Source organism: Gymnogyps californianus, chromosome 18, assembly GCF_018139145.2.
Source record: "Gymnogyps californianus isolate 813 chromosome 18, ASM1813914v2, whole genome shotgun sequence".
Taxonomy (NCBI): Eukaryota; Metazoa; Chordata; class Aves; order Accipitriformes; family Cathartidae; genus Gymnogyps; species Gymnogyps californianus.
In genome coordinates this window covers 4038171-4061420 of record NC_059488.1, presented here as the reverse complement: position 1 = coordinate 4061420, position 23250 = coordinate 4038171, and the positions used below count along the sequence as shown (strand labels likewise).

Below are 23250 nucleotides of genomic sequence, written 5' to 3'. Positions count from 1 at the left end.
CCTGCCTTGGAGAGAGGGTTTCCTCCATTTGGCTGGGCAGTGCTGGCTGTCCCCTCCGTGGCATCTCAGATCCTGGGCTTGAATGTGTGGACTAGCCCTGCCATCCCTGGGAAATCCCCACCGGTGTGGAAAGCCTGGCCACGAAACCCCGAGGGAGGCTGGGATGGGGCTGTGGAGCGGGAGGGGTTGGAGGAGGACCAGCCTCCTTGGCAGCAAGCGAGGCTCTTGGTGAACGGCATCCTGGCATAGGGTGCTCGGGGTGGTGGCTAGCAAGGAGCTAAGCAGCTTCCTTGTCCTCTTGGGTACCGCTCTGCTGCGGTGGCACGCGGGGCACTGATTTCACCAGGTCTCGCATCCAGGTGCTCTCCAGCTGTGGACTGGAAAGTTGCCTTCACCACGGTGTTTTGCACGTTGACTGGGTGTCCTGGGCTCCCTGAGTTGGGGGCTTGCCCAAGGACCATGCAAGCGTGGACCAGAAAGGTTGAACCCAGTTTCCAGCCCTCTGTCTATACAATATACTAGGGACTCTGTTCTTTTTTTGGCTTCCTTTGTCCTGTGGGAAATTACTCTTTTGTGATGAAAGCCTGAAAGGAGGTCGGATGCTGAGGACATCAGCTGAGCGCCTGGGTACCGAGAGGTTCTTTTTGTTTGGAGCAAGGGGTTGGGGTTTGAAAGACAGAGGAGCCCGTGCAGATCTGTGCTGCCTCTCGAGTGGATGCTTCTCTCTACCCAGGGACTTTCTCCTTGCCTCGCTGCCCACCTTCACCTTGCCACCCAAGCAAGCTTCTCTGGGAACATACGGCTGTATCTTCATCTCCCATTCATGCTTTCCCCTCAGGCAAAGCTGTTTCTTCTGCAGGAGGCCAGGCCTCCTCTGAAGATGGGAGTGTTGCATAGGCTGGACTTGATTTAGATGTGCACTTGTGAACTCAGCCCAGCTGGCAGGACGGGCACCACGTCGGGGTGAGCTGCGATGGAACTGAAGCTGGGTGGGAGGTGGTTTTCCTGCCTCCCAGAAGCTAAAAACAAACTGTTGGGGAGTGCATGTGCATCGGGGTGGGGAAGCAAACCGAAGCTCACTACCCACTGTCTGCATCAGGAGTGGCAAATAAGGAGTGGAGAGGTGCTTTGTGAGCCGAAAGGTGTGGGTAGAAGGGCTTTATTAGCTCCATTTGAAATATTTCATCTTGATTCCCATTTAGCTGTGGAATCTAACTTTATTTTCGCTTTAAATTTAGATTTTCAAAATAGGCCTGTCAAATTAGTAAAAGGAAATTTGATTAGAAAATGGCAGCGGGATTGAGATCTTTGTTTTTCTCTGCGCGCGATTTGGCTCGGAGATCGCTCTTAACCAAAAATACCCTATTAGAAAGAGTTTTTTAGCTAATCAACACTTTCCAACTGGGAGGGAAAAAAAAAAAAGAGAGCAGAGTTGGAAAATTCCTGCCACCGACTCCCCAGCCAGCGGCCGCCCCTCGGCAGGGACCTGCAGGGTCGGGCTTACGGGGTCGGGGCTGCAGTGGTGTTGGGATGACTCAGGGACTGGAGGGAACAAGGAACGCAGAAGAGGATAGGATGGCTTTGTGCCTTCCCTGTCCTCTCCTGCTCACTGCCATCCCTGCATCTGGGTTCAGCTGTTTGAACTCCCTGAGGACACCGCTGGCCAAGCCTCGACGCGGCTCCAGGAGCTGCCCGTCCCGTGCCTGGGTTAGTGGGGGATGCTTAAACTGGGGGGGTTGTAAGTTTTGGGATGGAGGTGCAGAGCTCTCCCCTGCCCGTTAACCCCAGCACCTTGGTGCGTCTGCTGTCTGTCCCCAGAGGGCAGGAGTTGAGGAAATTAATTAAACAGTGGAGTTAAACACCGGCTAATAACAGCCATGGAGAGAGGGGAGGGCTGGAGAGCCGGGAGCTGCCATGCCCAGTGCCCAGGGCTGCCCCGCAGAGCCTTCCTGGGGGGTGAAGGAGGTTTTGGGGTTGGGGGGCCAGCTTTCCTTGCACAGAGCCCTGGTTGAAGCCTGTTTGCATTGATGAGTTACTGCTCATCAGCTGAACACCCAACCCGTATGGCTGTGGTTGGCCCTAACAAGCCCCCACTGGTGTCACTCGGTGGGCGAGCAGAGATGGGGTGCTGCAGAGGGGGGGCCCCAGTGCCACGGAGCTCATGCTGCGATCGATGCTGCTGTTGGGGGACAGAGGGCTGGGAGTGGGTAACTGGGGGTCAGACTGGCTCCAAAGCGGCCATTCTTGCCCAGTCCCTGCCTGCAGCCGGGGACGGTGCCGCCTGCCATTGGTGGCTGAGTTCACTCTGCGATTATTCACAGATGCTGCAATTACACTGGCGACACCGTGTCAAAAACCTCACGGCAGCATCGGCGTGTGTGCGGGGACAGGAGGGGGTTATTAGCCCGTTATTATCCATTTACCCAGATATCCTGGCTAATCAGCTTTCAGATGGGGAGAATTAATTGGTTTCGTTTGGAGCACCAGGCATTTTTAATTGAAATGAATTCTTTCCCATTTCCAAATGGGCACTTTCTCAGCCGCTGTTGGATGGGGAGGGGGGGGCTGCAGCCTTCCCATCACGGACCCTCACGGCACGGTGCAGCTGGGCTGCAGTGAACCGGCTGTAATAGCAGTGCCCTTCAATCCTCTCTCCATCTGGGAAGGAGCTCATGGTTCTCCGTTGCACACACCCTGCTCAGACACGCTCCAAACCCTCTGCTTACAGCTAGGCTGGGGAGTGCAAGTCCCAAATTGTCTCAGTCCCTTGAAGCGTATAGAGCGGTGCATGCCGGGGAGCTTGGCAGGTCATCTTGGTGGCACCCAGCACCAAGCACTGTGATGCTTGCTGCTTTCTGTGGGCAAGGGGTGCAGCTGGGGGATGGAGTCAGGAGATGAGGGTCCCCAGGGCTGAGCGGGCATGTCTTGTCTGCGTGCAGGATGCTCAGGGCTGTTGCGAGCTGTGTGCCTGGAATAAAACCACTCTATACCCCTGCTGCTGCTTACCCTGCTCCCAGTCTCACCCGGGCTTTGCTCCGGCACCAGGCAGGCTGCTGAGCTGGCCACACAGGAGGAGATGTCCGCGTTGGGTGGGCCCAGATCTGGGGGGCTGAGCAGTGCCCTGCAGCCCTAGCAGAGGTGGAAGGGGTGGCAGCCAGTGACCTGTCCTGCAGGGGACGGCATCGATCCTGCCTGTGAGGATGCAGGGAGAGAAAATCTAGCTCCTTCGTGTTTGCATGTGGCACTGAGTGAGCCCACCAGCTCCCCCAAACCCTGTCCACCCCTCTGAGCCATTGCTGCTGCCCACTGGTCTATTCCTGCTTTCGTGCCAGCCTTAATTAAAGGTCTGTCTCCTCTTTGCAAGAAGGTGGCTGTAATTAGAGCTGGGTGTAAGGACTGCTTCTCGCTTTGTGAGAGCACAAGTGAAAGCTTATGGCTCTGCAAAGGTCCCTTTGGGTAGCAGGGATGCAGCTCTGAGCCCTGGCCCCAAGGGGGCTGCATTTGGGTGGTCCCCAGGGAGTCCCTTCAGGTCCCCTCTTCGCCAGTCCTGCTCTAGCAGGGGTGCGGGTTAGCTTGGTGGGGGGCTCAGAAATAGTCATAGGCTTTCAAACTGTGGTGCTTTCAATCCAGACTGTTGAGGATGGGAGGGCTGGACTGGACTGCCCCAAATCACTGGTCCTTCCTCAAAATGCGCAGGTAAATGTGCTTTTGGAAGTGCCAGCATCTTGGTACCTGTTCAGAGTCTCCACCCTGCAGCACCCTACAGGGGAAAGATGTAGGTAGGAGCCCTGGTTTCTGCCGCCTCCTCTGCTCTGCTCCTGTTGTCTTTGATGTCCTGTATCCATACAGAAAAAAGAGGGACTTGAATTGCAGGTGCCTTGAGCTGCAGGTTCTTTGGGATGGGGACTGTCCCCTGGGCGTGCAGAGCTCTCCAGAGCTGAAGCTGCTCCGGCTGCACCCCGGGGGTGCAAAGGGCCCCGTGGCAGATACAAACTTGGTTTTTCCCCTCCCAGCCCAGCAGCGGGATGCCCTGCGCTCCCCGCTTGTGGCTCTGCCTCCCCGGCAAGGAGATCGCTGGCCTCCTGCCCTTCAAAGCCACTTGAAAACAAGCAAGCAAAACAAAGCTGGTGCGTTCCCATCCTTTTATATTCTCGACTTTCGATCAATACAGCAAGAGGGCTGGGCGAACGAGTAGCAGGGTTTCAGCGAGACGGCTTAGCGTGGTCTTGACATGCTGTGGAACAAAAAGGTTTCTGTGGACCCACGGGTGTGTAAGCAATGAGTGTGGGAGCTGTACGGCAGGAAAACTCCTGTCCCCATAGATATGCTTTTTCCACTGCGCCAAGCCCCGAGGTCGTTTGGAGGCATCACACCAAGGGCTGGGTAACAGGAACTTGTTCTTGGGTAAGAAGACAAAAAAGCCCCGAAACACTTGATAAATTTTACGTATGTGCAAAGCCCTGATGAAGTTAATGGGAGTTAAGTGTATGGTTAAGTGCTGTACTTAACTGGACTCTTAATAGCCTGATGGGAATAGCTGTGGTGTTTTGGGAGAGGAGAAGGCTTGAGGACTTGCTGGGCTTTTTGATCTTTTCTTTAAATCAAAGTCTCGGATTTGCCTGCTTTGTGATGCATGGGGGGCGGGCAGTGCATTTCTCAAATTGCATATGTGCACATTGATAAAACTTTTTGGGTTTTTTTTCTCTTTTTTTCCTCTGGTGTGCAATGCCCCAGGTACCAGTGGAGGCTCTTCTCCGGGGTATGGGGAGCTGCGGCGTGTAACTTCTGTAGTGTGAGGTGTGAGTTACGACGCCAGAATTGCAGAGTATCTTCAGATGCCAAATGCTACGTAGACACGTGCACAGAGCTTTTATCCCTGTTAGAGTGTTTGAATACCCTTGCTCTCCCCCGGAAAGCGTGGTTTGTGCTGCTGCTTTTCAGAAAGATGTTCATTATGCTGAAATATTTGTGCTTTAAATATAGTAAGGCAGGTTTTTTTATGCAATAGGCTGGATTGTTCCCAAATCAGCTGCCAGCTACGGGCTCAGTAATAAACCTTTAAAAAACCCCCAACAACAAAAAGAGCTCTTTCCCTCCGTTCCTGTGTGCACAATAGCACCTTCCCATCAGCTCCTTGCTCCATAAATTGTTTTGAGATGCCCATAAATAAACTGTAAACTCCTTTTCCAGTCTCTCGCCTGTGTACAACAGCAGCACGCACCAACGCAGAGGAGACCTGGCCCATCAACGGGGCTTGGAGGCGTTGGGCTACTCCGAGAAGTCCCCGTTGCTTAATGCTGCAGTGAATTTTTCTCCACGCTTTGCCACCTTTTCTGGACGACTGTCCAAGATCTGGCAGCCCCCAGAAGCTGGCTGGTTAATTGAGCGGAACGGATGCTGTACCGTGTCACTCACCAGCACTTGGAAGCTGGAGGCACAATGTGAATTGTGTTCGTGTTCCCTCATCCGGAGATGTGCATCTCTTATTAGATTAATGTTTTTTTAATATATGCAGAATATACAGCGGGAACAGCATTAATTCGCACTAATGGTTGTGAGATCCACTGAGAATTAACTGCATTTTTTGTAAATTAGTGAGGAAGCGGATAAACACAATTATTAAAAAAACAAGAAAGGTACTTTTGCAACAGCAGTACATGTTACTCATTTATCTAACAAGTGTTCTTTACTTTTAATTATATTTCATCACTTGCTAGCAAATGCTCTGCCGGTAGATATTGTAATCATGCTAGTAATTTGAGACCTCGCTTTAGCATTTGTTAAACCTTTCTTTGGAAGGGGTGAGGAGCAGCTGGGTAGTTCAGGTACCCCGCAGTGGCTGTGGTTTCGGGGGGCCCCGTAATAATTGCCACTCGAGTCTGCGGTGGCTCCCAGAGGCCTCAGCTGGTTGCCTGGGTGCCGCAGAGATAAGCTGCGTGCACATGCTCTGGGAGATGCTCTTGTGCACTCGCTGTCCAAATGAAACAGATAAACGTGGGGTGGGAGCAAAGGTAGGAGCTGCACCGCGTTTTGTGGGGGGGCACTGAGCGGTGGAGGTACTGAGGTTTGTGGGTGGTTGCTCAGGGGGTCTGAAATCAGCCTGAGGCAAAGGCTTCTAAAAGATGTGCAGCTTCTCTAAGTTTTATCCCTTTTTTTTAGTTAGTGAGTTTAGCTGCATCCCTCCTTCATCGTGCCACTTCCACACGCCTTTTGCTGTGACTAAGACCGTGCTGCTCTGTCCGTTGGGGCTAACTGACCAGCAGGTTGGCTTCTCCATCAGATGCTAAAATGAATATTCTGCATTTCTTTTCTGGAGGAGAAGGCACCAACTCGGGCAGAAGCTGTGGAGGTGTTTGTGGCCTCTGCTGGGCGGTGGGTGAAGCATGAACGTGATAGAAGTGGCTCTAGAAAAACACGGAGCGGTGTGGCTTGGCCAGCGCAGCCAAGGGCATCGTGCCGGATGCTCTGCCGTGCCAGATGCTCTGCCGGTGGATGGAGCACCTGCATGGGCAGAGCTTAGTCCACGCCTCAGGGCAGGAAAGTCTGGAAAAAGCCCATGAGATGTTCCCATAGGCAGCACTGTCTGCCCCCAAAGCAGGAGGAGTGGTGTGCAGGGTGAGGCAGATTCAGGCTCCCGTGGGACCGGCTGTCCCTGCCCAGGGGTGCACGGGTGCAAGGTGCAAGTCTGCAGGTCTGTTGGAGGGGTCTGATTAAGCGGAACCCCCAAGTGACCATCTCTGCTCTAAGATGGGAAGCTCTGGAGGGAGGAGAGGTGGGGCAGGGACGTGTTCGCCACTAGCATCAGGCAAAGCAGACATGGACAAGCTGCTGTTACTGGTGATTTCAGTGAAACCAAGCCGAAACTGAGCCTTGGAGGACTTCATTGCTCTTTTCTTTCATTTGGGAAGGTATTACGGCCACACACAGTCTCTTTGGTGGCCCTCCTTAATATTGGCTGGATTCCCATTTGCCCGTCCCCTGGCAGAGGCTGCCTTTGCCGGGATACGACCACAGGGCAGCTCTGCTGACCACTGGGATGTTCCTCGCCCGAGCCGGGTCCCCGTGGGCAGTCGGGATTTGGGCTCTGATCTGAAGACGATGCAGAGCAGGACATTGCATGGGTGGTGGCTCTGCGCTTGCTGGTTTTGAGGGACTTGCCTTTAGCCCCGCGTTTAATTGGAAGATGCTTCGTGTGTTGGCACAACCCTGGGCGCTCTCAGCCCGCAGTGCGTGGTGATCCTTGCCCGTGAGACCTCGCCTGCGCTGGGAGAGACTTACTGTGGATGTGGTGATCTTTTTTTATTTAAAAGCAAGGTTGGTTGTTCTTAACTCAAGTGAATTTTTCCTCCCCTTTGGAATATGGCTAAAATGCAATTCAGGTACCGGGTGTAAATGAGCTGAGCGGGATGAACGTGTGCAGGGGTCTCTAGCAGGAACGGTGGGGAGGAGGGATGGGGCTTGGTAACTGAAACTCCTTGGAAATAAAAAAAAAAAAAGGCGCTTTTGTTTTTGTCTCAGCTTTGTGCTCAGCCAGCCTGCCCGCATTAGGGAAACATGAGCGTGAACACGAGACCTTATGCATTTTAAAATCTTCCCTCTCTGAGGGCAAGCTCTGGGTTAACAGGTCAGCCAATTTAGGTGAACCGTTTAGCGTGCATTAAAATCACAATTTATGCAATCTGCGCTCTGGCTTTAAAAAGAGCTAGCAATCAGGTGCTTAATAAAATCACCTCCAGCTCTCCTCTTTCAGTTCGCTGCAAATAAATGTCTTTTTTTTACATCATAAAAATGGATTAGGAGTCATTTTGAATTGTTATCCTAGCAAGATGTGCAGCTCGGGATATGCAGGCATGTTCGGTGTGATTGAGGGTTGTGTATTTTGGTGCTTGCATACAGCCAGTGCCTGGGAGACCATTCAAATAAACATTTACTGGAACATCACATTGCATGTCTGAACGGCGCAGAAAGGCTGATTGGCAGGTTCGCTCCTTCTTTTTGTTTCCATTCTTGAATGAAACAGCAAACCAAAATATAGCGTGGCTTAAAAAAAAATAAAATTATATGGAAATGTGACTTTTTGTCTGACTCGTTATTTTTTTTTTAACGTGGAAGAGTCAGAGATTTTAAAGTTATGGTTCCCCCAGCAACTGTAACTCTCATCTCTTGTGCATGTGTTATACTTTGCAGGACTGTATATGCTATTAAATTTATGCCCCATGCGTGTACGTACGGCATGGCAAGCAGAGCAGCCGTGTATGACAGATCTCCGTGGGCCTGACGGAGCGATCCTGCGGGAACCCTTCCTTTTAAACCCCTGGGCCAGATTCTGCACTCCTTTGCACCAGTATAAGCCCATTCAGAGAGGGTGGTTCATAGGTGCTGTCAGCTCTGGGCAGGGTTAGGTGACACGGTTGTGATAACTACAACAGAAGACAGTGCCCCATCGTCGCTGGAGCTCAGCAATGTTGTAAGAGCTGTGGAAAGAGGAAAAAAAAAAAAGACATAATACAGTTCTCTTCAGGCTACAATTCGAGCAGCCATCCCTGCTCAGCAAAGCGCTGAGGCGTGTGCTGTAGTCTCATGGACTGTAATGGGAATTAAACACATATTTAAAGTTGAGCGTGTGGTTAAGCACCTTGGTGAAGCGGTACTCGAATGGGGATTTGAAGCATGCAGGGAGAAAATGCTGTATTTTTTAGTAGATTTGCCCTGTATCATTGCTGTCTTTTATGGAGAGTTGGGGTTGAGTGGTTTTGAAATCAGGACCAGATCTCTTTGGAGGTTTTTTTCAGTTTGGTTTTTTGGTTTGGTTTGGTTTGGTTGGGTTTTTTTGGTTTGGTTTTTTTTTGGTTGGTGTTTTGTTGTTGTGTTTTTTTTTTTTTTTTTTTTTTTAAATCCTGGTGTTCATCTCTTCCTCGCTAGCCTTCATGCTGGCTTGTTGTCTGTCCTTGGTCTCATCCTCATGCTCTGCCTCAGTTTCCCTGCCTGATGCTCACCTGCTGATGGGCTCATTGACTGACCCCCGCAGCGCGTGGGGGTCCGTGCTGTCAGAGGGGGGTTGTGATTCATGGACAGGGGTGGGCAACGCGTCCTCCAGACAAAAGCTGCGTGCTCTCAGGAAGGGCAGTTGGCAGGACCCCCGCATCCCCGGGGCGTGCCAGCACTGCTCCACGTTTTGGGCAGGTGACCTCCGGTGCCCGAGATGTCCCAGCTCTCCTGGGAGCATCATGCTTTTTGCCATTGTGTTTCTTCGTGAATGATCCTTGCTGCAAGTCAAGCTCCCAACTTCTTGTGCCATCCATGCAGGAAGAGAGCAAGCATCTTTCCATCCCTGGTTTACGTTGTCACATCCCTTCTGCTGGCAGAGGCTGTGTGAGGACCGAGCAGGCTTGGTCAGGTCTGTGCCCACGGGAGCATCTCCTGAGGCAGGATCCAGCACCTTCCCGAACTCCAAGTGCTACTGCTCCGTTTCTATCCATGAGCCCTGCTTTCCTTTTGTAGGAGATGTGACTGCTTCTTGTAAAGCCCGTTTCCCAAAGCCCTGTTTCTCTCCTGTCCTCTCCCTCCTTGCATGCATTCGGTTGGCTCTGATAACTCCTCCCTGCCGTCATGTGCGATGTACGTTAGTGGACGGGCTGATCCGGGGCCTCTTTCCTCTGCCTCTTACCACAAAGCTGAAGGGATGTTGGTATTTCTGGGACCTCTTCTGCCTTTTTAAACTTGGTTGCAATGGGCCGGTGTGTACGGGCACAAGAGGGGGAGGATGGAAAGGCAGACAGAGGTGCTGTGGGTGCAGAAACCTTGATTTTGCAGGAAATGGCCAAAACTCCCATGTTACGGGGATGACAGCTGGAGGCTGGTGTTATCCCCGCTCTAGGGAAGAGCGTGCTATAACATCCTTTTCCCAGCCCTGCTGTTTCTTTAAAGCCGGAGGGATAGTGTGCCATCTGCGGGTATGTCCTGCGCCCCGGGCGGGCGAGGAAGCGGCAGGGTGCGGAGGAGGTCATGATAAACAGCAGTGCACAGGAGAGGGAAGACTCCGAGAGATGTCTGCAGAGATCAGCCTTATTTTTCATCGTTAATGATCTGAAAGAAGGTGCAAACAGCATGTTAATTAAGATTTGCAGAAGAAATATTTAAATTGAGAGGTGCAGCAAAGAGAAAAAGAGCAATAAGGCAAAGGAGTCCTAGGGAGAAGCTGGTGTGGTGCGGAGGTTTGATCTGGAAAGGGAAGAAGCGGACGCCATGCAACCCAGCACGTTAAGAGTGGTATTTTTCTTCCAAAGTTGTTCCAAGCGCAGCTCGGTTGGGGTGCAGGTGTGGGGTCCTGGCGTGGGGTCTGGCCTGGCAAAGGGACCTGCTGGCGGAGCTGGGAGGGAGAGGAGGGACAGGCCTGGGCTGCCCACCGGCCAGCCTGGGCACCGATGGGTGTCTTCTCTGAGTTTGGCCGCAGCAGAGGGTTTGGCCGAGAGGACTGATTGCCAGTTAACAGACCCTGCTATAATGGCTAATGCGGATGATCCCAGCTCCGCTTCTGCTTGCCGTTTGCCGTTGGACGTGGCTTTGGAGGATCTGTGCCCAGGAGCAAGCCTCCTCCTGGTGAAATGGCATTTATAGGGTCTCCGTGCTGCCGTTGGCCATTGCTTTTAGTTAAATTAGCTCAAATTATAGCATGGCTAAAACCTAATGCAAATGTTTGCTACACCCGCTCATTGAGCGCTGCGTTATTATAGCCCTCGGCAATGGCAGAGACGAGCCAGGAGAAGTTTGCGTGCTGAGCTGCAGAGGTCTGAGGTTTGGTCCGTGCTGGTGGCATCTCCCCCTTCGGTGTGCCGTTAGGTAGACCTGCCGTACCTGCCCGCTTGTGTCCAGGGTCTGGTGGTGCTTTCTGTGTCTGGGTTGACCACAGAGGGGATGAAATGCTTGAAAGAGAGGTAGGATGCTATAGAGCTGAAATGTGGGAAAGACAAAATTGGGGGAGCGGAAGAGCAGAAGGGACTGTGGGGTCATCTGCTCTGCCCTCCAGTGCTGCACAGGGTGCAAGAAGTCCCTGAAGCCTTTATTTCTCATTTGAAATAAAGCATAACTTTTCTAAAAGCATCCAGGCTTGATTTAAAAAAAGAAAAAAAAAAAAAAAAATTTGACAGTGATGGATAATCCACTACCACCCTTGGTAAATTGTTCTAGTTTTTAATTACCTTCACGGCCAAAAAGGAAAGAAAGGAAAAAGTACACAGTGTGAAGAGCTCCGAGGATTGTGTGGTTATTGCTGATGCCTGTTTTGCTTGCTGTGGTTCACCCGCTGGGACGACGCAGGGCGATGTGATGCTTCGGCATTGGAGTCCTGCTTGCCCCAGCTCTCTGAAGCTGCGATGTGGGGGGGATGTGTCTTTGTGCCGGGCAGAGCCTGGCTGTCCCGGGGGACTGTCCTTGGAGTGATGGCCCTGGGCTGTGAGAGCCCCGTTTCACCCAGCAGCAGGTAGGTAGCGATGGGGCTGGTTGTCAGCACAATGTGGCACAATAATTGGTTTTGGGTGTCGTGCAGGAGCAATAGTGGCTTCAAAGTTAGAAAAGAAGTAGGGATATTTTTTCCCCCAGGGCCAAACCTTGTATCAGCATGCAGAGGAAGCAGCAGAAGGGGTTCAGGTCAGCGCCGGGCTGAATGCTGCGTTGTTTTCCATCGCTTTTGCTTTGACCTGCAGAAGGAATGCTTTGGTGTAACAGGTCTGCCCAGCCCAAATCGTGTTCTCCTCTAGCCTGGGACCTTCTTCGGTGACTTCAGCCCTTTTTGGCGTGGCGGCTGGCAGACTATTAGGGCTTGCTTTCATAATGGCTGGGCTGCGTCGCTGCAGTTGCGCTGTGTTTGACTGCAAAGCTGCAGGGCTGGAGGTCTCCTACGGGGAGCAACGCCACATCCACCCCACTATGGGGAGCAAAGCTGACCAGGCAGAGTCAGGAAAGGCCGGAGCTTGTTGCAAGGAAGTTTGTCCAGACCCCAGTGGAGCAGCAGGACTCCCATGTCTTTCACTGCTTTGGTAGGGAAGGGTGGTGGCTTGTGTTCAAAGAAGCGCATGCATCCTCTTGCTGCTCAGAAATTGTTCAGCGTCTCGGAGGGATGCCCAAACAGTGATCGCCCTCCAGGTCGGCAGCTTGGCAGCCTTCATAATTTACATGAGTGCCCAATCTCTCGGGCTTCGAGGTGGCTTCTTCCATCGGTTTTCCTTCTGTGCTTCAAGTAAGTCCCAGCCTTGCTGCTTTCCAGCTTCAGCTGAGGTTTGCTCCAGTGCCACAAGCCCCGCAGTTCTGCACATGCGTGAGTTGTCCCCACCGGCCCTCTTCTCCCCCATCCTCCTCCTCCCATCCCTCCTCCTCTCCTGTGGGTCTCAGCAACCCTCCGGTGCCCGGCGGCTCCCGCTCGGCCGGCGCAGGGCATGCGGGAGCACGGCGGGAAGGACATTACGCGGGAGAATATGCATGTTCACAGCTCAGAGGATTAAAGGCCCGCGTTCTTATCACTGCAGAACAGAGTATTATAAATCCAGCCTTAGAATACCAAATCCCCGTGCGGCTCGGCCATTGTTTGGGAATATTAAAAAGCTCGGAGACAGAAATAATCAGTTTCCGAATGACACATTGTCAAATAAAACATTTCTCATATTATCCCTTCCTTCCCCTTTCTCTCTCCTGCTCCCTCAGTTGGATAATTTAACATGAAAAATAGATTAAAATGAGGCTGGCTTGAATGCCTCCTAAGTTTGACTCTTTTTCTTTTTTTCTTTTTTTTTTCCCCTTTTCCCCAGGAAGCTCTCCCGGCATGTGCAGCGTGGTTAAACAAGCAGCTGCCGGCGCGGGGTCAGGGACGAAAGGAGCACGTCGAAACTGAGCCGCCTGCTATGAGCCCATCGGTGCTCACCCAAGGGGCTGGCATGGGCACCCCCAGCCTTTCCTGGGCAGAGAGGGAGGGGGGCCATTGTCTCGGTGGCTGGAAGAGCAGAGATCTCCGGCTCATCCCCAAAGGATGCGGGAGCCATGGCCAGGCTGGGCTGGGAGCCCTTGGCTTCCTTGAGCCGACCCTGTCGTTCCCGAGCTGAGGAGGGGAACGGCACGCTAATAACCTCTGTGCCTTTACGCCTTTTTGTAATTTCTCCCAAGCAGGGAGATCTTTTAATTTAATATGCTGACAGGTTTATCTGCTCCAAGCCGTTTCCTGGGGGCAGACGCAAGGTGAGCCCAGCCAAGGCAGATGCACAGCCCCAGCACTGCCGCGGGTGCCCGCACCCCTTCCCTGGGTCCAGCTGGTCCTCGTGCAGGGCTTTCCCAGTCAGCCTGGCCTTTTCCAAGCATCTCAGTTGTCTCTGGTTGTGCTTTTGCGGGGAGGGCAAGCGCCCGTGTGCCTGTGGGTGTGGAGTGCTCTGCCCTGCTCTGCCCTGCAGCCACTTTGCAGTTGCAGAGAGCACCCAGGCATGAGCGACGTCCACCTGGGCGGCTCACTGGCTTGGGGGTGAGGCCTTGGAGAAGGTTTTTCCCAGTAGTCATGTCCATGAGTGTTGTTCTGAAACCCTTCTGTAACATGAGCCCTCGCTTTGCTGGAAGGATGCTCACACGCAAGCCAGACCTGATTTTGCCATGTGGTTTTTCATGTTGAAGTTCATGGCCCTGCTGTGTCCTTGTCACTGGGCCTCCCTTCTGGAGGGTCTGGTGTGCCATGGTTTCTCTCCTGCAAAGCAGGCTTCCAAGGAAATGGCCCCTATTTGGTGCCGAGGGGTGCGGGTGGCTCACGCCGGGGAGCTCCTGTGATGCTCTGGGGTCTCCATGCATCAGGTGCTGGGCAAACCCGAGGAAACACGTTTCTGCTCTTCCAGGCTGAGGTGTCCATGTTGTTTCTTCCTTCTGAGCGTGGAAGGCCAGGTAGGGTCCTCATCCCACTGGTCCTTCAGGTGCTCCGGTACTGCAGGGCATGAACCCAGTCGGCTCAGCAAGCCCTGCCCTTCTCCCACACAGAGATCCCCAAGCATCTCCTGGATGCTAAACTGCCTTTCCTGATGGCACGTGTCACCTAAATTAGGGAAGTCAAGCTGAACAATGTCTTCCTGAATCCCTGAACCCTTCTCCCATTAGTGCCAATTTGGGGGGAGAGGTGGGGGGGTCCTGATGGGAGATGCAGGGCTGGGCTCCTCTCTGCGGCAAGTCGTGGTGCCAGGGCGGTCCAGGGAAGCGTCCCTCCTCTGCTGCTGCTCCCAAGGCCTCTCCCCCAGCTAAGTCATCCTGTGAGCTGCAATTTTTGATGCCACCTCTTTACAGCTGATCCTGTTTACGAGTCTGAGCCACGCTCCGGGTGCAACATGGCGCTTTGTATTGAATGCAGAGGAAATGTTTGCATGTCTCCGCTTTGCTTTTGCACGCTCTGGAAAGTTCTGGGCTGTGGCATCCCCTATGCCAAAGAAACGCCTGCCCTGCCCTGGCTGTTCCACATCGCGCTGCAAAGCCCCGATTGCTCACGCCGCTCCTGATTTACATGCCCTGCTTTGCTTGTCTGCCATGGGATAAAATTGCTCCGACGCTGCAGAGATTAAGAGGCTGGAAGCTGGCACACGCACAGCTCCTGCCTGCGCGGGGCTGAGCAACTGTGCCTGAATTTAACCTCCAGAGCAGCCAGAGGCAGGGCTGGCTCCCTTCGGTGCTTCCTAGCCCGGCTCCCTTGGGAGGAGAGGCCACTTCCATGGACATATAGATAGTTAGGAACTTTATTTTTTTTGGTAAAGTTTTTTGGTTTTTTGTTTTTGGTTGTTTTTTTTTTTTTAAATGGTAATGTAGTTGGGGGCTGTATTGAATAAAATTTGGAGGTGGGGGAAGAGGAGAGCTTTGCAGAGAAGGTCTTGGTCTGGAATACGTTGTGCTGTGCGCCCAGGTCTGCAGCTGAAGTCTCACTGGCAAATAGGCAACCACACAGGCAAATCACAACCAGAAGTTGTGGAGCTGGGGTAACCGTGCCCTGGGGAGCGGCGGTTGCGCAGTGCCATTTCTTGCACCATTGTTTGAAATGTTGTGTGTCTCTGCTGAGGCTTTACTGCTCCCGTGTCGGTGGCTGGGTTGTTTCAATGAGGTTTTTTTTCTCCTAAGTGGTGGGATGTGATTGCCTCCTTTCCCTTCTCCCCATGCAGGGTGGGAGGGGGTGCTCGCCCACCTTGGGCCCCTGTGTGCATGGGTGAGCCAGGGGGGCTGGGGGACCCAAGGGGTGCGTGGTAAGAACAAAGTCCCTGGGAGAGCAGGCAGAACTGAGCTGGGGGTGTCACTGTGCTGTCCCCAGCTAAAGGCCACCTCTGGCACCCTGCTCTACCTGCCCATGATGTCCCGACCCAGAGGTGGCTGCTCCATGAGCCCACCCGTGTGCAGTTCATGGACTGTTGATGAAAGGGTGGTCTGGGGGTGGAAGAGGAGAGGGTCCATGGACGCTGGCCCCAGCATCTCGTGACCCACCCCTGTGGCCTGTGCATCTCCTGACCCATGCCCTTTGCTCTCCTCTGCAGGGTGGGCTGATTGCGCTGCTCCTGCTCCTCTTGGTCTTCATGGTGGCCCTGTACGCCCAGCGGCGCTGGCACAAGCGCCGCCGCATCCCACAGAAGAGCGCCAGCACGGAGGCCACCCACGAGATCCACTACATCCCCTCGGTGCTGCTGGGCCCCCAAGCCCGCGAGAGCTTCCGCAACTCACGCCTCCAGGCCCACAACTCGGTCATCGGGGTGCCCATCCGCGAGACCCCCATCCTGGACGACTATGAGGATGAGGAGGAGGAGGAGACCCCGCGGCGAGCAGAGCCCAGCACCAGGGAGGATGAGTTTGGCAGCCAGGTGACACGGACGCTGGAGAGCCTGGGCCGGGGCGGGGAGGAGAAGCCCAACTATGAAAAGAAAGGTTTGTGGCTTTTCTCTCTCCTCTTTCCCTTTCCCCATCCCCTGCCAGGGCATCTGTCCTGTGCGGTGTCACCTGGAGAGGATGGCTTGTCCATATGTAGCCCCTGTGGCTGGTGCTTGGCTCTCCAGGCTTTGGTCTTCAGCTGTCATCTACAAGGTGGTTTGCAGACCTTGTCCTGGAGCTGCCTGTTCCTGAGAGGGGAATCTCCTCTGGATGGTGCTGGGGAAACTGAGGCACAGTAGCTGTGAGCCTTCAGCTGTCATTGCCAGCCCCGAGGACCAGGTCCCCTGGTCTTGTAGCACTCCCTGGCTGTGCTTTGCTGGTGGTTCAGGTGCCATAGGAGCATGTGAGCTGCGTGCTTGGGAGCTCTGCGGAGATGTGGATTCATAGGATTTGACCCATCTCCTTTGTCAACATCTTCTTCCAAAACCAGTCTCCCGTTTCCAATGTGAGCCTGCCCGGCGTGATGAGATGGGAAGCTGATGGCTCTGCTTTCAGGCTTGGTGGTGTATCTGGTCCTAGCAGTGGCAGAGACCGCTGTGAAACCCCCGACGGGTTAGGGGATGCCTGGCTGGGGGAGCAGAGCTGGCATTTCCCCAGGGAGGGGAGTTGCTCTTTTGCTGTGGGCTTGTGCAGCGCCGTGCACGGGGCAGTGCGGAGGAGTCGTTCCTGCTGCTTCAGCAGTGCTGGAACTCCTGTCTCCTCAACAGGATGGGAATGCTGGGATTCATCCTGACTTCTTACCATGGGTGAGTGCTAGCACATGGGCATCAATCAGGCCAGTCTTTACTCTCTAGGTGGCAGAAATGTTCATTGCCTTGCTGTCGAGTAGGACATCAGTTCTAGCGAGCGAACGTGTCGGTACGCTGGGGCTCCGCCAGCCTGCTGAGCCTTGATGCTTCTCGGAGAGCTGCTCCATAAAGCTGTATTTTCCACTAGCGGCAAAACATCCCCTGTGCTTTATTCTCTGAGCAATCAGACAAACGATCCTGTAGTCACCTGCAAACAAAGTCATCAGGGCTGTAGATTTAAGGCAAGCACATAGGAGCCCTGTGTGGAGTTGGAAATGGCAGATCTCATTGCGGGAAGAAGCACAGAGCTGAATCCGTGTGGATCCAGTGGATGGACACAGACCCCGAATGTGAACCGTTTCCCACCCGTGGTGTTTGGCATGGCAGGTAGAGTGTTACATAGCATCTGTAGGTCAGATTAGAAAGAAGCCTATACAGTTCCGTAAGTGTGGGTTCTGGCTGCTGCCTGTCCCTATGATGCTGACTGCTTGTAAGGTATAATATTGGATAATGCTGCTGGTGTAAGGTATAAGTCCCCTGGTAGTAGCCGCAGGGAGCTGGGCAGCGAGAGCTGGGCTGGGGTGCCCGTTCCTGAGTAGACGAGGTGCTGTGGATGCTTTGTGCCTTCACTGAAGGTGCTGGGCTGGGATTTGGAGGAGCTCTGGTCCCTTTGGAGTTCCCCCTCCCCAAAGCTCTGCCCAGCTCAGAAAGAAAGTAGTGGTGGGGTCCCTCTGGATAAAGCGGTCCAACATCGGCATAGTGAGTAGCCAAAGGTTGGACGCAATAGGACAGACAGACAGGGTCCTCTGCGGTCACAGTGTACATGATGGCACCTGTTGCTGGCTGTACCAGGCATGTGGGAGCAGAGGAGAGGCTGTATGGGCAGGGCTTGGCAGCGCTCCTGCAGCCTGAGCAGCTGGGGAGGCGCGTTACCTGCTATCAGCCTTCTGACAGAAGCCAGTACGGCTCCTCCTGGGAGAGGAGGAGAGACCAAACCATGGGTGACAGATGCTAGTGGTGACTCTGAATGCACCACTGGAAGGCACTCAGGAGCTCTAGGAGGAGGCCAGTGTGAGAGCCTATATAAAGCAGTCTAGACTGGCTGCTCTTTATTTAGTTGTTCTCTTAACTGCAAATGAAACTTGTGCTGCTGAACCATGTTGTTCTGCTCTCTGCACTTGGAGAACCATCGCTGAGAGGGCCAGGCAGGGTCTGGGTGCTGCCCCTTGCCTGTGCACGGGGATGGAGGGACCGTGGGCTGCATGGGTACAACTGCATGACTCAGGGGAATGTTTCTCCTGCACGGAGAAGAGCAGCGCTTTCCCCGGAGTGTTTTGGCTAATGCACACTTGATTGCTTGCGTTTTTAAAGTCTGTCTCTCAGAAGCTGCAACACCCACCTCTGCGTATTGAAATGTCATTAGAAGCCATTTAATATTGTTCACCTGCAACGCACAGTAAAATGCATTTAAATAAACAAAAGCAAAGTACATTAGTGCTAATTGCTGAGTGACTCCAGCAGGAGTGAGGAAAGGATGCGCCGGCTCGCTCTGTGCAGGGAAGGGGCTCTTGGAGTGACGCTGGACCATCCCTCCCTCCTTCCCGTGAGCGTGTGGGATTCCCATAAAGACTGAGCAATCTCTGGAGCACCCATGGTGGCAGTGCTGGGGGACGGGGACTCTTCTCGGCTCCACAGAGGAGACTGCAGCTCTGAGTAATGGAGCCAGGGAGAGCCCAGATGATGCATTGTGTCTGGAAAGCAGGTCCCTGCACTTGCAGCGGTCGTAAGTGGTGGCTGAGGTTGTGTTTCTTCCACACCTTAAAGTGCTTTTTACTCTTTCATCTTTTAAACAAGGTTATTACGCTGGTGATGGTTATCGTTGCTCAAACAATCGTGGAGGTGCCCGAGGTCCATCTGCTGCGCTCAAGTGCTGATCTGAGCATCCCGGTTGGCATTCCCCTTTGTGTACAGCCGACTGTTACTGGCCCATGGTGTTAAGAGATGTTTCCTCAACCCTCTGCTCAGTGAGAATGAACAAATGAAAGCCCTCATATATCGTAACTGAGCTACCTTTTTTATTCTTTCATGTTCTCTTCTTTGTTTTGCTTTTCTATAAATTATTTAGAGTTGTGTGAGTGGGGAAGACAGCAGTAACTGCATTTCAGTCCTCTTCAAAACATAATAGTAAACAAAATCTAGGGCAGAATATTAAACTATCTGAGGGCTTCAGGAATTGGCAATAAAGAAATTCTTATACTGACTGAAAAATCCTCCCAGGCTGGGGCTGCAAGCTGCCTGCAGGGCGAGGGCTACCCCAGGCTGCGAGATATGTTCACAAATGCTCCCACCAGTTCAGCTCGTGATGCTGTCGGGCTTTGCACCTTGGATCAAGGCAGGTTCGTGCCTTGCCTGGTCTGATCCTTCCAAGCCGTGCCAGTTCACCGTGTATTTCCTCCCAGATGGGCACTTTTCCCTCTTGGATGAGGCTTTACTCAAGGAGTCAAGCTATGGTATGAGCTAGTTACTCCCCTCTGCTGAAGCTGATCTGAGCCTGGATTGCCAAGGATGAGGTGGCTGTAGTTCAGATCTAGGATTTCTAGACTAGAAATGTAACTGTACGTGCTGCGGGCTTTGCACGCCGACCTGGTTTGCACACGCATGGGAAACACGGTGATTCGGGAGGCGTTGGACATGCTGCACGCACAGGCGCTTCGACCTGCCTGCGAGCAGCAGCTGGAGCCGGGATTCCCACAGGGATGCGGCAGGTGGGCTGGAGAAACTCTGCAGTTGGTGCGAGCAGATACCACGTACCTGGAGATCCCCAGGGGCTGGAAATCAGTTCTGCTCAGGCACGGTTTTACAGGTGGATTGAAGATGAATGCATCAAGGGAAACCCAGCTGGAGCATGGCCCTAGCTCCAGGACAGGGTCAGCCTTGCCCCTGGTGCCTGGCTGTGTGGCCGGAGCTACCAGATTTTGGTGCGATCACTGGGGCCGGGCGAGGAGCTGCGCCCGCATCCCGGGGAGTCCGTCAGTGCCCAAGGGAAAAGCTCTCCTTGCTGCTCTTGCAGCGTAGCGTTGTGATAAGACATCAGCTGGGACTTGTCAGCGGGCTCCAAACAGTATCATCGCTGGGGCTGTCACTAGAAGCTCTTTCAAGTGTCACTTCCCAGCATTAATTACCAGGGATGGCAAATCCAATGAAGATGGAGCGTTTCGGCTCGCCCTCCACCTGCCTGTGCTGCTTGCTTTCCCCCACGTGCCGGGCAGTGACTGATTTGCAGATGCCGGGTCGTGCCGACGGCGGGCGCTTTCCATCATTTGGGATTTGTGCACCCCATGCTGTGCGACTCTTGGGCTCGATTGCCCTTTCCACAAGGAAGAGCGTGGTTTTTTTATTCCCCACATGGAGCTTCTGGATGTATCAGGTCAGGCAGGGAACTGCATTGGATGACTCTGCTACGTACAGCCCTGCAAAATGGGAGAGAAGTGCCTGCCTGGGAGATCGAGCAGCACAGATATGTTGCAAATCATGGGCAAGCAGAGCACAGATCAGCGAGCCAAACTTTCCTCCCAAGTCTCAGGCAGTGCTCTGCAGCAATGCGGATGGGAGGGCTGCTCCCGCGCGGTGCCAGAGCATCCGAAGTGAAGCCCAGCACAAACAAAACGCAGGAGCAATGTGCTGAATAATGACATCTAGCAACAAGCGCGTCTGAGTGATAAAGTTAATGAAATTACAGGTTCTGACCTGATACCAGGCTCTGCTGTGGGTAGATAAACAGCAGGGCAAAGATGAGATGTTTATTTCTCCCTAGCTGTAGTTGTAATCTGGATGCGCTGTGCAGGGCCATTAACATTATTACTGTTATGCAAAATCATTTTTGACTTGGGGGAAAAAAAAAAAAGAAAGAAAAATCCCCCAACTCCCTAGAAAATGAAAAGCTGACAAAATTAGAATTGCAGCAGGAGCACAAACTGACCTGGTGACATTGCACAGAGCCCAGATGAATTTAGACAGAAGAAAAATCCGAGGCAGTTTAAGAAGAAAAGTAGTCTTTTTTTTTTTTTTTTTATTAATATAATAAAATGAAATGGAGCGAGGAAGGAGGCAATAGCCAGGCAGTCCTAATTAGCCAGAAGGATCCCTTTGTGCTGGTGTGGAAAGGGGGCCGTGCCGTCTCCTCACGGTTTTGGGTTCTCTCTGGCAATTAGAAGGTCTCCAGCGGTTTCGTGCCCCATGGGTGCGCGTGGTGCCAAGTGGGGTCTGCTGGTGTGGGGTGCGGTTTCTGGGGTCTTGGTCTTTGCTGGGGAGACCCCCGTGTCCGAACCCTGTCCCCGTGTCTACACAGCGTTCTGCGCTTAAGGGGATTTGGGTAAATTTGTGCAGGTGATGTCACTGTCCTCACTGCCTCTGTCCTCGCTTCTGTGAGTAGTTTCCAGTCCATGCTCTTGATGATTTCTGCTCTCCTGCCTTTCCTGAGCAGATGGCCTCAAGCTCCAGCCCTTTGGGAATTCCTAACTTGCTTTTATCTTTTAATATACCTGACTCTCATCTTTACCAACATGGTTTCATCCCACAGCAGCAGGAGCCCTTTGCTTCTGTCCATCAAGTGCTGTTTGAGGGCGTTTGGTCCCCAGTCCATCGCCGGCAGCACTGCTGCATCCCCAGATGGGACACGTTGGATGCACAGAGATGGAGTTAGTAAATGAAGGCAGATGAAAGTCCAGCAAGCCTGAATATGGGGTTACCCACAAGTTCCCCAACGAGAAGATTTTTGCCAAACCAAATCTCCTAAGGATCAGTAAGAAGCAGAACTTCTGCCGGGTGAAAACTGAGGAGAAAATAGATGTTAGACTTGAAAATCAAGTATCTGCAATTCCAGTCCTGCAACAAAAGACCCTTCTTTATTTTCTCAGTTTCTTTCATGTTCAACAAAAGAACTTTCAAGCGGGCCTTTGTGCTGGCTTCACAGACTCTGCAGTCTGGGTATGGCCTCCAAGTCTAGACAGGAGACAGGACTTATTACCAACGGTACCGATGATTAATACCGTAGGCATATCAAAGGTGTGGTTGTGCAGTCATCTTGAATTCATGTCTCCTGGACTTTCTTCTCACCTGCTGTGTTAACTTAGGTAAACCTCTGAAGTTTCTCTTACTTAATCCATGGATGCTTTTTTCTGTAGTGATAGCGAGAGGCTTTTGAGCATGCCTGAAAGATGGTCTGGCACCTAGAGTGAACCTGGAGATGTAGATCCAGCTCCGCTCTGCCACGGCTGCTTTGGTAACCCTGGTCATGTCACTTAATGGTCCAGTCCTCATCTGTGAGTTGGAGAGGGAGCCAAGCCAGAGAGCAGACACGGCAGCACGAGGAAACGTTGAGAACTGCTGATGTAAGGGGTTGTGGTCCCAACAGCCTCCCAGCCAAACTGCTCTGCGTGATGCAGTCTGGGAGAACTGCGGCAGCAGGGCTTTTGGCGGGGGAGACAAATGGCTTGGTTTGAGATAACAGCAAAAGGCAGGCAGGGGAAGGGTCCTGGTGATGAGGAGAGGGAGCATCCTATGCCACCCACCAACGCTGGAGCAGCTGTGCTGGTGGCCGCATCTCAGTCGTCATCTTCGCTTCCCAGTGAAGACTCCTGTAGGGGAGAGGTAAGGCAGCGCTCTGGCCCGAGGTTGTGGTGTCAGGGCTGGGAAGAGGGACATTTTGGGGGCTGAGATGTGGAAGAGGAGGGCAGGTAGTTGAGCTGTGCCCTAGACTTGCTATTTGTTACAAATATATGAGCTCTGCAGTTATCTTGGAGGTGAGATTTAAAGACAGGGTGCGCGTCAGAGGCGATGCCCTCGTAATGGACAGGGTGATGGTGGTGTCCTCAGTGATGGAGGATGAAGAGCCCATGGGCAACAGGAGCGAGATGACTGGCCTGATGTTGCCATCCCTGAGCTGACAGCCCAGCATCCTCAAGGGGACATCAGTGCCTGGCCGGGCTTGTGGCTGGCTGCCAGCAGGGAGATCCCCACCGTGCCCCGGGGTCTGCCGTTCCTGGTGCCCGTGCCACCGTGCTGGGGCTGGGAGCCACTGTCTGCAGCTGCCGTTCGCTTGGGTAGGCAGATGCAGTGCCACCCTGAATCCGAGCATTAAGCAGAGGCTTTCTGAGCCTTTAATAAATAAAACGACGGCTTAACGTTTGCTGGGGCTGGAGGCTAAAATGGGACAGTACGTCAGACTGGCATCTGATATGTCTTGGGGCTCTGTCTTCTTTCCAGTGACCTGATGGGATCATGACCCTCTTTGTACGTGATGAGCTTTTCCCAGCTCTAATCCCCGCCAACTCCTTGTGTAATTTACAGAGACCTTTGAAAATGTATATTCACGTAGCCTGCCAGTGGAAAGTGTTTTTTTGCAGTCCGCTATTCCTGGCTGAAAAACCCAGCTGCAAATTTCAGCTTTAAAAAAATAAAAAAAAAAAAGAGGCCCAACAGGGTAGGAATCGGGTCCCAATTCAGGAAAGCATTTAAGCACATGGTTAGCTAGTGTCTCTAGTTATTA

The 23250-nt window shown here is 53.0% G+C and overlaps 1 protein-coding gene across 2 annotated transcripts in view; it reads left to right on the top strand.

The window, feature by feature from the left end:
* Positions 1–23250, top strand: part of ASTN2 (astrotactin 2) — a 361993-nt gene that overhangs the window by 75967 nt on the left and 262776 nt on the right. For both annotated transcript variants that reach the window (XM_050908006.1, XM_050908007.1), the window contains exon 3: positions 15528–15912. In XM_050908006.1, the coding sequence (XP_050763963.1) occupies positions 15528–15912 (385 nt within the window). The remainder of the gene's footprint in view (positions 1–15527; positions 15913–23250) is intronic.